Consider the following 17,914-nt stretch of genomic DNA (forward strand, 5'->3'; position numbering starts at 1 on the left):
TTCCAACTCCAGAAACTCTACTTTCAAACCGATTGCTTACCTGCAAACTGATGTTCTCGTAGGGTTGCATTGACTGTTTTGCCCCTGAAAAAGTTGTTGTAAGTGTGGAGTTTTGTTTATTGAAAACCCAGACAACTGTATTTGAATGTAAAAGTGGGTTACTTACCTTTGTCTAGGATATGACCCAGTTTTATCACAAAGTAATTACATCATAATGTCAACTGTCTTCAAACATTTTAAAAACCTGCAACAAAGTCCATTTCATCCAGCTTGCATATTCTTATCAACCTGTCTTGGAAAGTACAACTTTACTTACCTGTACCAAGTCCTGCTTGGTTCTAAAACCAAAGAAAACTTTTTATACAAACATTTGGTCTGAGTTCAGTCTTTGAGTGTGTGCCGTTGTTTCTTACCTGAGTGTGTACAATAAATGCTTAACACTATCCTATGATAATGCCTTACTGCTCGCCCACACTACCACAAATAGAGAGTAAGGTATTATCTACTTTTTCCTCTGTAAGTCTTTAGGCATCTACTGGACTCCGTGCACACTATACCTTACTTTGGTGTAGTATATACAGAGCCGTCTTGCTACACACAAACATTCCTTTACCACACACCCCATGCCTGGTCATACGTGACATATCTTGTAAGTTTTTTCTCCTGCTGTAGTGTGAATTCTTGTGGTGGTGCGGAGGGGAAGGCTTCTCAGCTATTTAAGTATGTCCTAGGGAGTTGAGTTAGTCAAGGCGCACACTGAACTAAGATATATTGCAGCAATATAACTTTTTGGTTTTCCTTGTACCCGGTGAATTTGGGGGTTATTGTCCATAGAGTGATCATTGTCCGATCTCAAATCCTCTAGCAGGCCTTCCTAAGGCTGAGCTGTACCTAATGAATTCCTACCTCTCTTGGCATTCCTTAGTATGTGAATAGTCTCATATCCAGCGGCGAACCAATTCGTAGCACCTTTTCGCTATTTGATTCCCTTTAGTGGTTTTCCAATTAAGTGTGATGTGACGCTTGGCTAGTGCTAAAGCAAGGTCGATTAATTTTGTACTAATTTGGTTTAGGCGGTCTAGTGAACAATCCTAGTATATACGTCGTAGGTAGAAGTATTCCATAGGCCTATATTTTGCAGCTATTGCTGCATATACGCCAAATAGAGAGCATTCTTTTTTTTTAAAAATTCCAGTCATTAAAGCTGGAAGGTGTTAATACTTATTCGACCTAGAGTGGCATCTGCCTGTCTATAGAACCTTAACATAGTATTCACGAGACTCATGGGTCCCTCATTTGAGTCATTACATTTCTGTCCTTTATAATTCCTTTCCTGGAAAGTGGATTTCCATATAGCTATCACTTCATAGATGTGCATATGTAGTTGAGACCCCTCCCTTTGCAAGAGCCCTTTATCTTGGTCCATCAGGTTAGAATTTTCCTCAGAACTGACCCAAAGTTCTTTGTTAAGGTGGTCTCACCTTTCTACCTTAAACAGTTAAACTACCAGTCTTTTTTGCTCGCTTGGGCTCAGTAACCGAGAGCGCATACCACACCCTAGATGTAAAAAGAGCACAACATTGACAAAACAAAAAATGTTTGCAAAACTCAACAGCTTTTTGTCACTTTTGCTAAACCTCATAAAGGGCACCCAATATCCAAAGTTGAGATTACTAGATGGATTGTTAAATGTATCTAAAAGTGTTCCCTTAAAGCAAAGAGGGCCCTCCCCATATTCTATTAGGAAGAGGAAGGCAACTATGGCATTTCTAGGGACTATTCCTATAGCTGACATCTGCCAAGCATCTACATGGTCAACTTCAAACACCTTAACTAAACATTACTGTTTGGATATTCTCGCTTGTCAACAAGCTATGGTTAACCAATCAGTATTAAGAACTCTATTTTAGACATCTGCATCATCCACTGACTAGCCGTCGCTTAGGGGTGTACTGCTTTGCAGTTTATGGAGAGCATGTGCATCTACAGCCACACATGCTACAACCGGAATAAGTTACCCTATTACCGTCTGTTCGTAGATTGTATTGCTGTAGATTCACATGTACCCGCCCTCCTCCCCGGAATCAATGTCTTGTTTGCTCATCTCGGTTACATTTAAGTATATTCTTTATTTGAAACACCATTTCCATGGTCACTATTTTCTCACTACTAGCCACACCATGCGTACACTCAGCCGCTGTTCTCAAAACAATCGGACACTGGAGTCAGTGACCATGTGCATTCCCTACTACGGAAGGATTCACAGCACTCCTTGTGACTCGAGAGGACTTACATAAAGATTAACAACCTGCAACGTTCTAGCCCAAAATTCCATAGCAGGAGAATGCAAAGAATGTGAATCTATACCACTGCAAGTTACGTGCAGGTGCTCTGTACGGTAATATTTTCCTTTCTATACTTCGAAGATGGTTGTCTGGTTGTGTGATGAGCCGTACATCATCCAATGAATCAAGCAATGCACCAGCTGTCTAGAAAGTATGGAAACACATGTTTTCTATAGTTTGAATGTGGCTGCTATATTGCATTACATAGCAATGCAACGCATCTTGGTTTGCAGCTATCTTGAAAGTATAAAAATGTGTTTTTTCCACATAGCAGATCGGCCATCAGCAAAGCTAATAGCTGTGCTTACTCAGCATTTTCAAAGCAATATCTGTTAGCTTTGCAAGTGACAGTTTTGGCTCGCTACATACACAGTATAATAATATACATGATTGCCATGCCTCATTTTCAGCAGCAACAGTGTATAAAAGCTTGGTACTTTGCCTTCTACATGAACAACCTGTGTATAATTTCTCTCATACCTCATACCTCATGCAACTCTAACTTATCACGCTATTGCCTGATGTATGGTGAGGCAGGTGGTGGTGTCATTTCACTTGTTTATAGCCAAACAGTATTGAAACATCTGGTTTTAGTCACTTATGACAGGGCTTTTCAATTTCAGTTTTTACTGTGCAGTTTAGCTAAGCAGCCTGCACATGAACTCTTAACATATCCTCCATTGAGGATTCTCTCACAGTGGCAGACCTTACGGTGAACTCTGATGGAAAATGATGGTTTACATTACATTTCTAGCCGCTCAGCAGTGGGCTCTTTATTAGCTCTGTTTACATTCCTCATACCTGTGTCATTTCTTTGCTCATTTTTACCAAAAAAGACTTGCATCTTTTAGGGTCCAGGTTAATGTGAAAGAACAAAGCGTGGAATACAACATGCCTACATTCAACCTGCATGGTCACTGGTAGGTCTGAGGTAGTCTCCTTACTTGTGTCTGCTTGTAAACTAAATCCACAGAAGAGTGGTTGGTATTCCAGTCCATTTTCCATGCTTTGCAAAGGCTGTCTTAATGGCTAAGAGAAATCTAACTGTAAAGAGCAAAAATCACTTAACTCTGTTCACTTGTGGGGAGGTTTTGAACTAGGCGAAGCAGAAAGGCACAATAGTTATCCATCATGACTTCTGCCTGTTCGCACATTGCCCGTGTGTCTTTAGCAGGAACTATTACCACTTAGGAAGGGCCTAACTTACAGCCACCCTTGAAGAATCTGTGTATAAAATAACCCATTCATTAGAACCCACAAAGTTAAGAAACATATTAATCTTTTAAACGTCTTTGGACTGGTCCTAGAAATCTACAGAAAACACTAAAGTGCTGATTAGTAACCATGTTAAATGTATTAGGGCTGTTCTTTTCAAAGATTTAGCACAGTTTAAAGCTATAGTGGGCCTATTGATTGATTTTGAGGTCCCACACATTCTAGATGATCAGGTTTCTTTGTCAGGATGACAATCATGGTAAAAACTGTTTTTACATTTAGTTGTTGTTTAGTATTCTACCAGTATCCTACCTAAAGTTGCTGAATGTTTTTACCTATGACAGGCTTATTAATTGGTGGACATGCATGTTTCTAATTTTTCAGAGAAGAATCTTGTGCAAGAGGCCGAACAGAAGTCTGCCCAGGAGAAGTTGAAAAAAGAGGATGATCCTCTCTGTTTGGAACATTTGAAAGAAACTACAACCAATCTAGAAAACAAGCTAAATTATGTTCAAGATTTGCTGATCAAAAAAGATTTGGATAATGAAGAAATTGAAAGTAAACTAATTAAAATGGTAGACCATTCAGAGAACTTGAAGAATACCATAAGTGAAAAAGAGAAACAATTTGAAGAACTTAAGAAAGAAAACCTAAGTTTACTTGAATGGAAATCAGAACGAGAAACGTTGAACAATCAACTTACATTTGAAAGACAGCAACTGTTAAGCAAATCGGAAGTATTGGAACAAAGTCTTAGGACTCAAAAGGACATGATCCGGTCACTGGAATTGGAAAAGGAAAAATTAAGTCTGAAAATTCAAAATCTCAACAAGTTGGTAGAAAACAAATGTGCAGAGGTAGAACATCAGAAACAAGCCTTTATTGAACTTCAACAGAAAGCAGAGTATGAAGACCAAAAACACAAAAAAGAAGAGGAAAATCTGTCATTGAAAATAACGCAATGTGCAAAACAAATTGAGGATATGGATTCGTCCACCCTGAAAGCGCAACTTTCATCTCTTGAGGTTTCTCTTCAATCTGAAAAACAGTTGAGCTCCGAATTGTTGCACCAAGTTGGAGAATTGCTGAAAAACAAAGCAGAGGTAGAAAAACGCCTCAGTGAAGCCGAAAAAACATACAATGGTCTTGTGCAGGACACAAATACAAATTTTACCAAACTTCAAAAAGAAGGTTTAGTACATCAGAAATTTGCAGAGTCGACTCTCGAGGACAAGAATAAGCAGTTGACAGCTTTGTTAATGAAAATAGAAATTCAGGAGTCAAATATGGAAAGTTTGCAAAACAACAACAAAATTATGATTAAAACAATGGAGGCGATGAATTCTATATTTGCCTCCTGGGGTCTGGAAAAAGAAAATGTATCTAAAACGTACAGTATATATAAGGAAGACTTTGAGCAGTATGCCACAGAGAGTGAAAACCTAGAGCACTTCAATTTACATTTGGAAAAAAATAATCCGGTGGAAACAAATCTTTATTTTGCAAATTGTGTAAATGAAAAGGTGAAAACCATCTATGAACTATTTAATGTTTATCAGGATACAAGACAATCACTTTTGGAAAGATGCGAAAAAGCAGAGCAGGAGAATGTGCTTCTCCAAAATAATTGCGCCTCAATGGAAGAGAGTAAAGTTTGTTTAGAAGCTTTACTAAATGAGCAAGCTAATAATTTCCGGCAAAGTAAATTGGATTTTGAACAGCGTAATAAAATGCTTAATGATCATTATGAAGAGTCTATATCTAAATGCTTCTCCCTTGAGAATGACAATATGAAATTAAAAAAAGAACTTGACACGCTAAAGCCTCTGGTACATCAAAATCAGACGGAAATGACACATATTCACAGTACATCTTCAAAAGAAATAGATTGTTTAAGAAAAGAGATTAATGATTGTAAGACTGCACAAACACAATTGGTTCAACAAAACCAAAAGCTTGCAGAATTTATTAATATCCAAAGGGAACAGCTGACAGAAAACAATGTAGATTTTGATAACTCTAGTGCTACACAGGACCTGAACAATTCATGGAGAGAAAAAGACTCTGAGTTGAATAAAATTCAGGCTCAGCTCGAACTTCTTCAGATGAGTTTTGATCATAAAGTTTCTTCCACTGAAAGTTGCAATGAACAAGTCACAAAAACAGAGGGGTTGTTATTAACTGGTGAAATAGCTTTAGAGGATAGTGAGCTTGAGCAAACACTGACCCAACAGGATTTGGATGTGATTGGAAATGAGCTGATAGCTGACAAATATGTGCCTTTAAATGTGTCGGGAAGTGAATCCTATGAAGATACTGAAGGCAAAAACAAATTGTTTAAAAATCGAGACAGTTTGAAGGAGGCAACCTCCAATTCTGTGGTTAACTTCTTAGTCGATGAAAACATTGTCCCACAACCAGACCTGGGAGTGAAAATGAAGGCACTTGACTCATGTTGTCAAATATTTGAGAAATCGCTTAACAAAATACAAGAACAATTTCCAACATATGAATCCACAAAAACTGAAGATTTGCATGAATTAAAGCAAGCAATACAATCTAGTAGAATGCAGATGGTGTCCCTCAGAAAACAGTATTTATGCGAAAAGGACAAATGGCAGCAAACTCTAAAGAATCTGACAAGTGAGATGGAGGCTAAGCTGGCAGCAGAGAAACAGCAGACTGAATACTTGTCGCTCCAACTAGAAACGGCAAGATTTGAGCTTCAATGTCTGGATCTGAGTGCACGTTCAATAATTTGCACCGACAATGAGGACGTAAGCACCTTCATACATGTTAATTTATCTGCATTTTTGCTCTAAACTTAAAATAAATATCAGGCTATTACACTAGAGTGCAGAGAAAGCTTATTTAGAGTAGCAAAATACAATGTGCGAAGTAGTGAAAGATGAACAATGGCACTTAAATGTTAGGGTGCACTTATATCAAACGTGGAATGTGGAAGAAGGGGCAAATTAATTCACTGAAACAGATTACACAGTTGGGTTTGTATACAAAGAACAAATAGACTCCTAAAAGACCTGGAGAACCTTGTTATCTAGATTTTAGTGCATTCATTATTTGTGCTCTAAAGTTGAGCTGAAATGCCTTTGGCGTTGTTGGAGACAGTGTCCTGGGAAAGCAAAGGGCATGTCTGCCCTTTTTTGAGCCCCAGGGTCACTATAGTATTCTAGATAAAACCGCAGGCACTTGAGCCTTACCCTTCTAAAATACAGATCCGGCACGTATACAACGCCAGCGCTCTTTTAAGAGAGCGTTCCGTCATCTGCGTTTTGCATGGGGATCTGACCCCAGGCAAGTGACGAAACCACTCTGCTTTTTATGGATGTAGGAGCATAGGCCCAGGAGGTGCACTGACTGCTTCACAAAAGGTATGCATACAGTCAGTGTGCTTCCCTGGTAGCCTTTTGGTGGGCGTCCGTAAATCCCCAGACATCGCTCTACAGGTAGGTGCAGTGGCTTACTGCACCTGCCTGGAAGGGGATAGCTATCTTCTCTTTGAAGTGCTTGTTAGTGCCGTCTGCACAGTTAAAAACAGAGCACTTGTATCAAGCAGCCGATATGTCTTTCACTAATGCGCTGCTTTAGGACATTGCCTTATAAGTAAGAGGGCACACTGTCACTGTTTCTGCCCAGCATGCTAGTTTGAAGGTGCACTTTGGCACAAACAGGGACAATGCACCCTATTTGTAATATGGCCTCAGGTTAATTGACCAGTCTGCATGCATGTAGGAACCAAAAATTAATTCTTTAGGTGACAGGTAAGCATTACACTTTCCCCACAGGTGTTAAGTTTATTAAAGCTACATGATCTGTTTCACCAGTGGGCTCTATAGACCACAACAATACTGTTAGTTCCACAACAGCAATTGCTAGGGCCCTCTGCTGGTCAGTATCTACAAGTGAAGAGTCTTACTCCAGCAAGATTGCGGGCCAAATGCGCTAGTGCCACCAAGCAGGAAGCCTCATAGACACGGCAACATTCAGCAAGGCAGTAAGATAAACAGAACGTGCACCCCTGGTAGTGTCAGCATATACAACCTAAATTGGACACAGAGAACAATCCCAGGTCTTTGTTCATTGTCTATCAGTCCTGAGCATCTTATGCAAGCACTCTGGCAGGTAGCATCTTCACCCCCAGTTTTGCCGTATTCCCCAGAAGTGTAAAAGTAGCTGAAAATGGATATATATATATATATATATATATATATTCACTGAAAAAACCATAGGTTTGACACCAGTTATAGTTAGCTGGAAATTTTACTCGCATAAAACCAATGAAATTCCCACGTTATAGTTATTTGGACTCACTATAACTTGCGCGTGCAATGCACTGCTGATGACGTCTCATATTACATCACTCATGACATGGTCAGTGACATCAGTCATGACATCACTGATGACACTATCCAGTGAATGTGTGTCTTTTTAAAAAATAAATATGTGTTATATATGTATATGTAAAAGTTGATGGAAGAATAAATGTTTAAATAAGTGATTACTTGGATGTTTAAAAAAAAAAAAAATTGATCGGTTAACTGGTTTATTAAGTGTATCTTAGTGAATACATATATTAGAGAGTAATGTTTAAATATTTAAATATATGTATTAGTGTTTCACTTTGTGTATAAGTGGTTGCATGGGTTGGTGAGTAGCTACATGTGTATGTATATGGGTTATTAGATGTTTTTGTTAATATCAGTATGAGTGTTTGTATGGTTTGGTGGGGGTATTACTTAACACATAGATGCATGAATGACTGACTCTCTCTTTGTATGTGTTTTGAAGACAGCATATGTGCAGGACTGTATGGGTGGAAGAGTGTGTATATGTGTGTGTGTTAGTGAGTGAATGACTGTCTCACTAGTGTCTTTATCAGTAACTACATATGTTTTAATCTAATATATGTGAATATTGATGTATATAAGTGAGTATATGTGAGAGAAAGAGATTGTAAGAGTTCCTGTTTAGATAAGTATGTGTTTCTATAAGTGATTGTTTAAGAGAGTAAGTATGTGTAAGTTTCCATAGAAGTAAGGTGGTTGTGTGTGTATAGCTGTATATGCAAATAAATGGATGTTCAATAGTTTATTTCCATGTGTGAATATGTGTGAGTATCTTTTGGATGACTGTCGGTGTGTAACAGGATGTATAGGTGTATCACTACATATCATGAGTGAGTATATGTACGAGTGACTATATAGAACTGTTGATCAATGAGTGGATGTGTATATAGATGGTGGAATTATTGAATTGGTTGTTGTAACTGGTATGGGTATCTCAATTTTTTTGAAAATTTTTGTTTCTATTTTTGAATATGTGTTTCAAGGGTTACATTACAGTGAAAAGAGGTCTGTCACTCTGTCACAAGGATGGTGTCATCAGTGATGTCATGACTGATGTCACTGACCATGTCATGAGTGATGTAATATGTGACGTCATCAGCAGTGCATTGCACGCGCAAGTTATAGTGAGTCCAACTAACTATAACGGGGGAATTTCATTGGTTTTATGCGATTAAAATTTCCAGCTAACTATAACTGGTGTCAAACCTATGTTTTTTTCAGTGAATTTCATAGGTTTTGTAAATGCTATTTCCTAACTATAACGTGTGTAAAACCTATGGTTTTTTCAGTGAATTTCATAGTTTTTTTTTAAATGCTACTTCCTAACTATAACGTGTTTAAAACCTATGGTTTTTTCAGTGAATATATATATATATATATATATATATATATATATATATATATATATATATATAAAATTTCTATGGCAAAATGAAACCACTCATTTTGTTCCTTTTCAAATTAAATGTATTAAGTGTTACCACTTTATTCCAATCAAGATGACTTCAGGTGTGCCATACTTTTGTCATAAGTAAGACTGTTAGCGTTCTAGTTGTTCTTTAGAACACTCTGGGACATTGTGTCATTGGGCTATAGTTGGGCTACATCTGGCTGATATTTGGGCTACATTTGTGTTTTTTTTGTCTCTGGTGGCCATCTTTGGGCTACATTGGGCTACATTTGGGCTCTAACATATATATAGCCCAATGTAGCCCAATATATTTTTTCAAAGTTAATTTTCTCAGCAACTACTGAACAGATTTACCCCATTCAAAGAAAAACGTAATCTGCGAGCTGGACTCTACCTTTCTACCAAATTTCTCATAAATACATTCAGCCGTTCGAGCTGTAGCCGTGTCTAAACGTCCTATGAAAAATAACATGGGGAAAACATGTTTTGGGACCCCCCTTTTATCTCAGCCCCCACTTGACGAATCCCTCCCAAACTTTCAGGGAAGGAGCGGAGCGGAGCAGGCCATTTTCTTTGAGAAATTCGCAAAGATTCGTCCACCGGCGCCAAAGTTATTCTCAATAGAATGTTGCGGATTTCCTATGGAAACTAGGTCCTAACTACTGTCATTGGGCTATAGTTGGGCTACATCTGGCTGATATTTGGGCTAAATTTGGCTCTTTTGTCTCTGGTGGCCATCTTGGGAGACTGCATATCAGAATTTTGTTAATGAAATATAAGAGGATTTGAGAAGTCACTCAAAATGTGCCCTAATTTTTCTTTCTTCAGCGCTAATCATAATTTCTATGGCAAAATGACCCCCCTCATTTTGTTCCTTTGCAAATTAAATGTATTAAGTGTTACCACTTTATTCCAATCAAGATGACTTCAGGTGTGCCATACTTTTGTCATAAGTAAGACTGTTAGCGCTCTAGTTGTTCTTTAGAACACTCTGGGACATTCTGTCATTGGGCTATAGTTGGGCTACATCTGGCTGATATTTGGGCTACATTTGTTTTTTTTTGTCTCTGGTGGCCATCTTTGGACTACATTGGGCTACATTGGGCTACATTTGGACTCTAACATATATATAGCCCAATGTAGCCCAATATATATTTTTTCAAAGTTAATTTTCTCAGCAACTACTGAACAGATTTACACCATTCAAAGAAAAGCGTAATCTGCGAGCCGGACTCTACCTTTCTACCAAATTTCTTATAAATCCATTCAGCCGTTCGAGCTGTAGCCGTGTCTAAACGTCCTATGGAAAATAGCATGGGGAAAACACGTTTTGGGACCCCCCTTTTATCTCAGCCCCCACTTGACGAATCCCCCCAAACTTTCAGGGAAAGAGCGGAGCGGAGCAGGCCATCATCTTTGAGAAATTCGCAAAGATTTGTCCACCGGCGCCAAAGTTATTCTCAATAGAATGTTGCGGATTTCCTATGGAAACTAGGTCCTAACTATAACTACCTACTGGCGACCGCCAGTAGGATATCTATATATATATATATATATATATATCTATATATATATCTATATCTATATCTATATCTATATCTATATATATCTATATATCTATATCCTACTGGCGGTCGCCAGTAGGTAGTTATAGTTAGGACCTAGTTTCCATAGGAAATCCGCAACATTCTATTGAGAATAACTTTGGCGCCGGTGGACAAATCTTTGCGAATTTCTCAAAGATGATGGCCTGCTCCGCTCCGCTCTTTCCCTGAAAGTTTGGGGGGGATTAGTCAAGTGGGGGCTGAGATAAAAGGGGGGTCCCAAAACGTGTTTTCCAGCAAACGTCCCAATATGAGAGGAGCGGCCACAAGCTGGTGCAGGCGGCGAGGTTCGGGACACCCTCGCAAATCTATGATTACAGCAAAGTTTTCTTCGAAAGAAGACGCCGCACACCACCTCAGTTATATGACTAGTTTGTTTATTTCTTGTAGGTTCCCCAAGAAATAAACAAACTAGTCATATAACTGAGGTGGTGTGCGGCGTCTTCTTTCGAAGAAAACTTTGCTGTAATCATATATATATATATATATATATATATATATTTTTTTTTTAAGTCTTTCTTTTTTTCAAACACAGATTTACACAGAAGGTGCCTTCTATAAATATCTTTGTTTCCCATTGTTGGTAGTTTCAGAAACTTTGACGTTGTGAATGTTGTTGCATTTAATTTGTGCTTCCAACTACTTGTTTTTGTCCCTTTTTACTTACAGCACCCTTTGCATTTTTTGAGGTTTTCCCTTCATGTGTTGGCATTTGAGCATATGGTGCTCTGCCATGTCGAGTTGTTATTCCTGTTTATCTAGTCTTTACTTCAAGTGTTTAGATCTAGTAAGATTTTTCGTGAATTGTATAGAGACTATCACATGTCCAGTTGCAGTGTACAGACATCCCAATCTTATGTGCTAAAGTTTCCCTGTAGTGAATGTATCTCTATAGTTCTATTATTTGCCATTTTTGCCACATTTCTACGATCAAGCAACAGTTTGGCTTGCTTTTGGTCTTGCTTGCCATGGTATCCATGCAGTAGTCTCAGTTCTATGACCTTTTCACCAGCCCTGTCAACACCAGTGACCTGCTACAGTCTGGGAAATCCTTCTGGTGGATACATCTGCCTGTGGATTCCTCACCTTTTGACTTACCCCTGCGGCAGCATTCCACAGAAATTCTTTTCTTAGCTCTCCCACGAAGACGTTGAAATAGCTTGGCTCCGCTCACGACTCCGTATGACCTCATCAGAGCCATAAGAAGACCTCGTCGGCGTGCTGACGTCTTTGATAACATTGTTTCTATCTTCTACTTCATGGTTCATTGAGAATGGCCACTTCAAAGAAGTCTGGTTTCAAGCCCTGCAGAGAGTGTGGGGGCCATATATCCATCATGGATCCCCATGACGACTGTCTCTGGTGTCTTTCTTCGGACCAAGATGTCGAAGGGTGTTCAGGCTGTTGGAAGATGAACCCAAAGGCGCTCAAAGAACTTGAGGCTAAACTCTTCATGGCGTGGGCATAAAAGAAGAAGAGGGGCTGCAAGAGATCGAAGTAGTCTACCTCGCATGCTTCGAAGTCGAAGAAATATTAGAAAAAGAGAAGACATGGGTCTTGATGTCGATGTTCGAAGGATAGGATTTCGAGGTCAGTCTCCCCCGTACAGCGGCGTTGTGACAAGGATGCCATCTCACCATCGCCTACTTCTTCTATACATGTGACTCCTGCCCACCCTTCGGCGCCGAGGGATTTTCCGGCGCCCAGGGATTCTCCGGCTCCCAGGGAGTCTTCTTCTACTCCTGAAGCTTCGCCTGTACTGGCTCTGGTGTCTCCGGCACCGCAGCCTTAGTCCCTCGTACGGCCTTGGATGTAACCAGACCAGGGGGTTCCGGATCCTTATCCTCCTTTTCCAGGGCCTGGAGAGGATCCGTCGCATTTCCTTAATGCGATGTTTGGCATGTTTGCCAAGGCATTTTACTCTACCGGTGCGCCGTCTGTCCAGTGGGCTCGCTTGCCTTTAATTTGGACGTCACTCAGCAGTATGCCAGGGCATCTTTCGTGCCTTTTAAGCCATCTTGGCAGTTTCCGGCGCAGAGATTTTCGACTCCGATACCTCAATCTCTGGTGCCGTCTGGTGTTAGGCCGACGTCTTCTCGGATTCGGGCGGCACATTTGCTTACTTCGGAAGGTCCTCCTTCGACGCCGTTGTCACCGGTGCCGCCTATCCCAAAGCAGGAGCATAAGGAAGGGGAGATCCTAGACTTTGTGGAAGCTTTCTTCTCCGAAGGCCTAGCCTTCACAGGACGTTGCCCCTTATCACTCAGTTATCAGGAAGGCCGTTGACCTGCTGTACCCTTCAGTTGCCCTCGGCTGAGGTGAAGTCGAATATCTTGACTGAAGTGTTACATTCTCCTTCCTCTTTTGTCTATCAGTCTTCTCGCTCACCTCATATACCTGTAACAGCTTGCTTTCAAGGTGTCTAGGCTTTGGCTACTGTATTTTGCACTAGGCTCGCCAATCTAGTATGTTGGCTTAAGGAGTTCTCTACAACAGGCCAGATTGTGCTGTACACTAGTCTGCTGGTCTTTGTTGGAGGCAGACCTTCAAAGAATTCAGCAGCCCATCTGCACCCTCCCCCCAACACATTCAGTGAGTCATCAAGACCAGTCTCTACAGAGTGTCAACAACCCTGCAATTGCTATAGCTCAGCTATTCAGCTGTCCATTGAGACAGTCCTCTACAGGATCGAAAAGGCAGGATTAGTCCTTCATAGCCAGCAGAGCTGCAACAGCCTTCACAATTGGATGGCCAGCTGCTTGTATTCTCAATCCGGTGCCCCCTGTTTGGGTGCCTGCTCCCACTAAACTCAACCTCTGAGAGGGTACTTCTCACCTTTGTGCATCTACAACTAAGTTCTCCCTCTGTGCCACTCTTTCCCTTGGCCAGAGTTTGTGGAAACGGACCGCATCCACTTGAAGCAGTGCCTCTGGGCTCTGCAAGGCCACTTGACGGGTGGCTTTGTTAGCTAGCCTGAGAAGATAATCAGTTTTCACTCATTTTAACTTGTGGTTGGCAGTCTTCAAAGCTAGTAGTGGTTTTCCTAATGCTGCTGCACTTACCCAGCCGTCAACCACTCTCTTAAATTGAAGCTACAATACCTTTAAGTTGTAGATAATGTGGGCTGTTGGCTTGAGCCACTGTCTTAGGTCGTCAACTTGGCTGCTGGCACCCCTAGCCAATGTGCGTTTGCACTTTTTTTGTCTGAGGTTGTAAAAAATATTTTCAGTTGATTCAAGTCATGGATGGATAATGATGGGCAGCTTTGTAGAAGACCTTGGTGAACACCTTTTGTCTTGGAAAGTTTTAAAATACACAGGGATGTACAGCTTTCTGAGAAAGTTGTGTTTTTGTTGGATGATTGCTTCTTGTCCTTGCATGTCGTCTAAATGCTTGCAATACACTGCTTCTGCAACTTTTATTTATATTATTCAGGAAAATACAGTACGTGAACATCATAGGTAAGCTGACAAGGACAGGACAGATAAGAGAAACGTGTGCAGTTTAGGTCAAAAAGCCCACTTGATGAGGGTGCATTCAATAGGAAATCCCTTTGTGGCTAATAGTGCTAGTAAAGGCTTGGGCTCAAGTTCAGGGCCCGATCAATCTGGTCGGGCATAGTAGGGTGCACTTAGCAACTGACAGCCGTGTCAGAACATTAAACTGAACCTAGTAACAACTGAGCAAGGACGGAGTAATTAGACGAGGGGGAGGCCGAGGAGAGAAAGAAAGGAAGAGGATGGAGGTTATGTGATTGATCCCAAGATTTTTAGTGAGGAGGAGGGTGGGAGTGGGAGGGCACGCCTCTCAGGGTTAACAGGAAGACAGCCTGGTGGGAGGCAAGTTTTTTTTAGGTAAGAGGGTTACTATGGGAAGAGTCACTGAGGTGTCAGTGTGCCGCTTCTGTATGGCCTACTGTGGAAGGTGTAGCTCACAGGCACTGTAGGTCCTGTATAATTCACTACTTCAAATGGATACTTCTACCTGCTCATTTCTCACATTGGAATATCCCAGTCGCCACACTGGATCTGGAAACTTCACACACAGCTTTCCGGTGGCAGTAGGGAGTGGAGGGTGCTGGCTCTGTTTCAACACCAGAAATGCATTTGTAGTGACGTCTAGACTGACCCTGGTGCTCTGATGTCTGTTCTGTTTTTCTGTGCCGTTCGACACTGGACTAAAGCTTCTCTCCTTAGTTCAAAGGTGAATAGATTGTTGCCCTCCAACAAATTGTTGGTGCAGTGCCTCGGACATGACCGTACCAAAGATGTTTGGATTTAAATTCTGCTGCATGATGATTGCCTGTGGTGTCTCAGTTTGCGGCACGATTGTTCAGGTCATCTTTGCCTTTGAATAAATTCAAGCCCATGCTTGGGAGGACTGCTGGGGTTGTCTGAGATCAAGAATATGGTTGCGAACCAGGACGAGGTCCAGATCTCCATCTCACACTTCCTGATCCTCCAAGTTCTTGATGGAAAAGAAGATTTGCTATAAGAAAAAGAAAATACATTTCCCCTGAAAGTGCAGGGGTAAATCTCCACCTTGTGATTCGCCCATGACTAATTCTTCTCCAGAGTTAAAATTAGTGACAGTATTTCCTCGAACGATCAATGCAGCCTGCCTCAGCACTGATGACCCAGAGTTCCTGGCTCTAGGTACGGATCCAGCCTTTTTCTTTAGGCTCTGCTGGACATGTTCCAGAGAGCGGCCTTCCCCTCTGGTTATCCTGTTGGCCACATGTAACCCATACGCCACTCTGTGTCTATTTTTGGTGCTGAGGGTTCCACTTGTAATGTACTGTTTCTTCTTGATGCTGTCTGACACTGGGATTCCCACTGGACTTGCTCACTCTAATATAGATTCTGATGCAGACTCCAGCACTGCTTCAAGCTCCGGTTCTGATCCTGGCACCACAAACATTACCCCCTCAAGAATTACCTGCAACCCCACCTGTCAGGAGGATTTAATTCAGAAATGCCAATGCTGTTAGAGACTTCATCCCCGTGCTTCTCCCACTCTGGACAAAAATCATTAACAGCTCCCTTCAGCAAGGTCTCATTCCAGACTCCCTCAAAGTGGGGCAAGTCACGCCCATACTCAAGAAACCGACAGCTGATCCGGCTGACTTAAACAACTACCGCCCTATCACCAATATCCCCACATTGGCCAAGCTGTTGGAAAAATGTGTGCAACTCCAACTTACAAAACACATTGATCAGTTCGAACTCCTCGACCCTCACCAATCAGGTTTCCGGGCGAAACACAGCACAAAGACGGCCATGACTCACATAATTGATGACGCCCTCCAAATCCTGGATCGCAACGACTCCTGCCTCCTCATTCTCCTGGACCTCTCCTCAGCATTCGATACGGTCAAACATGAGAACCTATTAGAGCTCCTAAATACCAGAATGGGCTTATCAGGGACTGTACTCAAATGGTTCACTTCCTTCCTTCACAACCGATCCCAGAAATTCAAGATTAACAATGTGCTGTCCTCTCCAGTGCCAGTAGATTTAGGCGTCTCACAAGGATCTTCCCTCTCACCCACGCTGTTCAACCTCATCATGGAACCACTCGCTACCCTGCTCCAGGCATCCAATGTACACTTCTACATGTATGCCGATGACACTCAACTATACCTAAAGGTACAATCCACGGAAGATATCAAACTTCTGAACTGCACACTTAGGAACACCCAATCTTGGTTGGCCGACAATCACCTCAAACTAAATGCATTGAAGACTGAGTTCCTCCTGATTTCACCCCCTTCGAAAATTTCCACCACCCAAATATGGCTCAATCACCTAACAGCATTCAATGTCCAACCCACCATCGTGGACTCTGCGAAGTCTTTAGGCGTCACACTTGACGCAAAGCTCAATATGCAACAGCACATTAGCAAAACTACGAAAGGAGCTAACTTTCAAATTAACACTCTAAGGAAACTCAAACCCTTCCTCCCAGCCAAGGACTTCCAAACTGCTGTACAAGCCCTAGTCATCCCCCGCATAGACTATGGAATTGTGGCCCTCAGCGGTCTCCCCCAAGCAACAACAGCACCCCTAAGAGCCTCCCTAAATGCGGCCGCGAGACTCATTTCGGGCTCAAGGAAACACTCTCATATAACCCCTGACCTGAAATTGCTGAAATGGCTTCCACTCGAAGCCAGAATACAATTGAAAATCGCGGTTATGACACACTCAGCCATACACCACAAGGCTCCCACCTACCTCACTCAAAAGCTGACTATATCAGGAGGTTCGAGATCCAATAGAAGTACTATAAGTCTGCTCCTGAAACCTCGCAGATTCCGTAAGGAAAAAACGTACAAGCGCTCCTTCTCAGGAATGGCTCCGAGGATCTGGAATGCACTCCCTCCTGAAACGAGGATTATCTCCTCCACTGTACTCTTCAAGAAAGAAGTGAAAGCCATCCTTATGGCCAAGTTTACATGATCCACACTGTTGCTGCTCAGAGTCTATGCACCGATCTTGAAGCGTTGGATAATTAGTGATCCATTAACTTTCTGTTCATGACCTATTGACCTCTTTTGCAGTTGGATCATAGACCCTGCACCGTGCTATAGTATTGTCTTTTAAGTGTTTACTGGTATCCACTGATCTCCATGGCAGCTGGATCAGAGTCCCGCTGCACCACCCTATCCTAATGTCTATTTGAATGTTTATTATTATCTTTAGACCTGTGTTGTAGCTAGCTGAGACTCAGCACTGTCTTATATCTTTGTCTATTTGAGTGTTCTCTGCTACCTCTTGATCCCTATTTTAGTTAGATCAAAGACTCTACACCACCTTATTCTACTGTTTAGCTGAGTGTTTATCTGTATCTTAATGCACATGATTGTTATCCTATTATGCTACCGTGCACTATACTGTACCCAATTACTATGTCTACTCACCCTACTGTAAAGCGCTCTGATATCTGCTAAGATCTTGTTCGCGCTATATAAAA

At 41.4% G+C, this 17,914-nt stretch overlaps 1 protein-coding gene across 1 annotated transcript in view; it reads left to right on the forward strand.

The window, feature by feature from the left end:
* Positions 1–17,914, forward strand: part of CENPF (centromere protein F) — a 421,242-nt gene that overhangs the window by 200,388 nt on the left and 202,940 nt on the right. Inside the window, exon 12 of the mRNA XM_078649780.1 lies at positions 3,945–6,337. Coding sequence (XP_078505906.1) covers positions 3,945–6,337 — 2,393 coding nt within the window. The remainder of the gene's footprint in view (positions 1–3,944; positions 6,338–17,914) is intronic.

Source organism: Lissotriton helveticus, chromosome 6 (assembly GCF_964261635.1).
Source record: "Lissotriton helveticus chromosome 6, aLisHel1.1, whole genome shotgun sequence".
Classification (NCBI taxonomy): domain Eukaryota; kingdom Metazoa; phylum Chordata; class Amphibia; order Caudata; family Salamandridae; genus Lissotriton; species Lissotriton helveticus.